Below are 4,115 nucleotides of genomic sequence, written 5' to 3'. Positions count from 1 at the left end.
CATTGACAGTGATAGACATCATACCCCTTGTGTAGCTTGTACACCGTTGAAAAAGCTTCATAGCTGGTATCATTGTCAAATTAGACTTACTTTCTCCAAGCTGCAGCGGTGCTTTCCCATTCGCCGGTTCAAATCCTGGTAGCACCGGTCGACTGCCAAAACACATGTTTTCATCTTGCCGGCATGGCTGTGTCCTTTTGCGCAGTACCCGTCTGCCAGTTGGATGAGAAGCTTAACGCATTCTTCAATTTGCTGTGGAGGAGCCAATAAGACCATTTTTGAATGCTTGCATCCAAACATTGAGATGAGGGTGTGACGCCGAACCCACCTTGCTGATGATGTTAAGGTTTTCCTTCTCCTTCAGCAGCTCCTGCCTGAAGCCGATGCCTGAGCCGGTGGAGTAGTGCATCAACAGGTAAACCTCGCCCATTTCTTGTATTCTCTTCTGGGCCTAAAGACAAAAAGTTGTTATGTTTTTGGTCAAGTCACACAATGTTGACTGGTTGAAACTAATGATTTCTAACTCAGTCACCTGTATGGCACGGCGTTCCAACGCCAAAAACTGCAGACACTGGTCCAGTTGCCGCTTTCTGGCATTTCATAAACTGAGGACACGGTTCTCTCTCACACACAAATCATTCAAGATACCTATAAAAAGAAAAAAAAACACACAAAATATTATATAGATGCAAGATGTTCCATTTAAATCATTACCGTAAAATTCAGCTAATATACTGTATTTCCTAGTGCCTTCGGCAAGCAGTTTGAGCGTTAACGTAAGAGATCATAGTGCTATTTTAACGTTCCTCTATTCAAAAATATTTAGAATCAAGTGTCATTTATTAAAGTGTAAGTGAGTTTTATAGTGTTCAGTGTTGCCAACTTGGCAATTTCCTCGCTAAATCTGGCGACTTTTTTTTTTTGTCATAAGCAGCAAGCGACTTCTGGTCCATTTAGCTTGGCTATGTTAAAAAAAATGTTAGCGTTCATTTGTAGTTCTAAACTTATTTTGGGTGCTTTTTAACTCACTTTTTGATTCCTCTCTCCTCCAGCGTCCATTACAATTAAATGCAAATTGGCAGTTATGCAAATTTAGTGATGAAACTTTTAGGATCGCCAATAGCTACTTACCTTACTGGGTAGTTGGCAAAACTCAAAGTGCTACACTCTTCAGTGATAGTTGAGAGAAAAACTACAAACCATTTAAATAATTTTTTTTTTTTTAATTTTTACATACGTTAAATAATCTTTAAATTCTGTTAATCCCACTCACTTTGGCGAATTACAGCATTATTTGTTCATTACATTTGTGATTTGTTACTAATGCTAGAAAATTATTACTTATAGAAAATCAAACTACTAATATTGGGTATTTCAGCTCCGCCCATCAACTTTGAGTGCTCTTTAGAGCTATATATAGATAAGAAACTATTATCCTCCAAACTGACCTGTAAAATGCTCTTCTTGGTCGTCACTGAGCCTTCCCATTGTAGCACCGTTCCTCTCTACGTACTGGTAGAAGATCCCTGCGATGCCCTTGGTTAACGTGCAGGCCTGAATGAGGGAAAACACAATTACAGCAGATTAGACATTCAACATTGTATGAACTCTGCTTAAATATTTAATGGTGTGATTTCAACCTTGAGGAAGAATTCCTTCTGTTTCAGGTGTTTACTGATTATGGAAGTTACATGGTCCAACTGAGCGCTGGAGTCAGGTTTGCCTGTTGGGCAGCACCAGTCCTCCATCCTCTTATACTCGTGCTCCAGGCCTTCCAGCAGACGACATACCTGTAAGTTGAAAATAAGTATGATTGTGCATATAATTTGTATGAACCAAGTTTTTTAGGGGGGGGGGGGGGGGGCTTCCAAAACTGTCTACCTACCTGTGCCCAGGTCTTTTGGAAAGCCAGAGAGGCAATGACCATTTTGCGGTTGCTGTCTGTTTTGCGCAACAGCTGCAGCCAGTTAGTTGTTTTATTCTCAGCGTTGTCCATTTTCAAATCCATGTCAGTAGAAGTAGTCATCCCTATTGCAGAGCCTCGGCCTTCTGATGAACCAGCAGTAAGCTCTGGTAGGTACTCTACAGTCAATAAGAGAAGAGAACATGGATGAGCAACCAATGATCAGAAGTGGGTAGTAACACATTACATGTAGTCCGTGACATTTACTTGATTAACTTTTTGAGAAAAATGTACTTCGAAGAGTAGTTTTACCAAGCTATGCTTTTTACTTTTACTTGAGATTTGTGAAGAAAAAACACTACCCTTACTCTGTTACTTTTACACAAGAGTCATTACATTTTTCCTCTTTACTCAACATATTAGATTGATTTATTCATTTTTTGCCAGCGATGCCTAGAGTAGCTCTATCAATTTCACCAATGAGACGTCGCAACAAAATCACATTACTCCTTTTATACCAATCAGACGCAAGGTTGCCGCTCTATGTTCACGCCAGCCTGTTCAATCATGTGGTGTCTTTAAAGCACCGTAAAAAATGAAGTATTTGACATAGAGCGCTGCCCTCAACATGAGTCGAAAGCGCGGATTTTAACATACAATTGCACAAGTCAGAAGATTATTTATTTACTTAAAATAATGTTATATATATATATATATATATATATATATAATGTTATAATGATCTTTATCTACATCCATTCATGTGGCATTTGGTGAAAGGCAAAACCACAAAACGCTTTTCATAAAATAGAAGAGTTCTTTTCAGGATTTCGCAGGATTCTTTTTTTTTTTTTAACGGATGATTGCTGTACAAAAATCCTGGTTAGGTGGCAGTTTATTCGCAAATTTCATTGCCTGCTTTATTGTGAAGAAATATTTCAATTGAACAAATTTCTCGAGATAACGGCAATCTAAACGTTAACCTGAAAAGTGTTGTACAAATGATAGAACATACAACACAATATAAACCTCCCCGTAAATTTCATTTTTACAGTAGACATGAATAACGTTCACGTTCTTAAATTTGAACTGAAGTGGACAACCGCGATGCATCGATCGAAAAGCGAGGATTAATGATCACCGACGCGCAGAAAAACACGAAAATATGCATGTATATTGTCATATTAAATTTTAAAATGTAGTAAGCGTGCAAACGATTTCACGTGACGCGATATTCAAAGTGTTATTTTTGACTCGGCGAGTCTGAATGACAGTTAAAAGTTTGCTAAATGTTAACTGTAAAGCGTTAAGCTATTGAAAAGTTTTCCGTGAACGCATGACGACCAAAACGCGAATTTACACGGTGAAGTTCACAACAATTAGGCACGACGCAAAAAGGTTTTGGCAAATAAAACAAGTTTAATCAAACTTACCTCCCAGCCATTCAACGAATGCAGAAAGTTCAGACGTGAGGTGTTCCATGGTAGAAATGTCTCCAGATGAGTCGCGTGCCTATGTTCCGATGAATCGCTTGCGCTCGAATGCAGCATCTGACGGATTTCCACCTGCTCGTTTGGATGCTGTTGAGATGCTCACGTGACATCAAAGGCCAGTTCGTCTCTTTGTGACGTCATCATGTTTTGGCGCCACCTCCTCTGGACATCCTACTTGAGAACTTCCAATTATTCAACTAATTGTTTTTTCTGTCTTTTATTTAATTTCTTTTTATTTTTATTTATTCATCATTACTAATCATTAAAAAAAAAAAAAAAAAAATCTTAACCCTTTCAGGACAGGTGGCACTACATTGGACATCCATTCAAAAATTATCACTAGTTTAACTCATTCACTGCCAAACAAGGTCATAGATTATGTGTTGTGGTTGTTAGTAATAGAAGGAAATGAACGAAATCACCAATTGACGACAATACAGGTCTAATCTATTTCAACAGTTAAAATGGATTGGGCGTGTATTGCCATCAGTAGCAGCCAACGAGTAAAGCTGTGAGGTCATAATAGATTTTTTTTTTTTAAATACAAATAATAATAATCTAAATTTATACATAACATTGAATTTTTGTTAGTGTATTTTGAAATGAATAATACCTTTTGATAAAAAATAGACAAATTGTGGAATATGGCTCTCAAAATGTAAAATAATGCAATATTAGGTTATATTATGATAAAAAGCTTTTTTCCAGTGTTTTTTTTT

The 4,115-nt window shown here is 37.5% G+C and overlaps 1 protein-coding gene across 1 annotated transcript; it reads right to left on the bottom strand.

Annotated features, from left to right (window-relative positions):
• Positions 1-373: 373 nt before the first annotated feature.
• On the bottom strand, positions 374-3,609 carry LOC130920876 (triple functional domain protein-like). Its single transcript, XM_057844398.1, has 6 exons — positions 3,337-3,609; positions 1,886-2,082; positions 1,641-1,790; positions 1,449-1,554; positions 533-648; positions 374-451 (listed from the first exon to the last, which is right to left on the bottom strand). Exons 1-5 carry the CDS (start codon positions 3,383-3,385, stop codon positions 599-601), a joined length of 552 nt encoding a protein of 183 aa, XP_057700381.1. The 5' UTR covers positions 3,386-3,609; the 3' UTR covers positions 374-451; positions 533-598.
• Positions 3,610-4,115: the final 506 nt, after the last annotated feature.

The sequence above is a fragment of the Corythoichthys intestinalis genome, chromosome 8 (genome assembly GCF_030265065.1).
Source record: "Corythoichthys intestinalis isolate RoL2023-P3 chromosome 8, ASM3026506v1, whole genome shotgun sequence".
Classification (NCBI taxonomy): domain Eukaryota; kingdom Metazoa; phylum Chordata; class Actinopteri; order Syngnathiformes; family Syngnathidae; genus Corythoichthys; species Corythoichthys intestinalis.
This window is presented reverse-complemented; position numbering and strand designations above follow the sequence as displayed.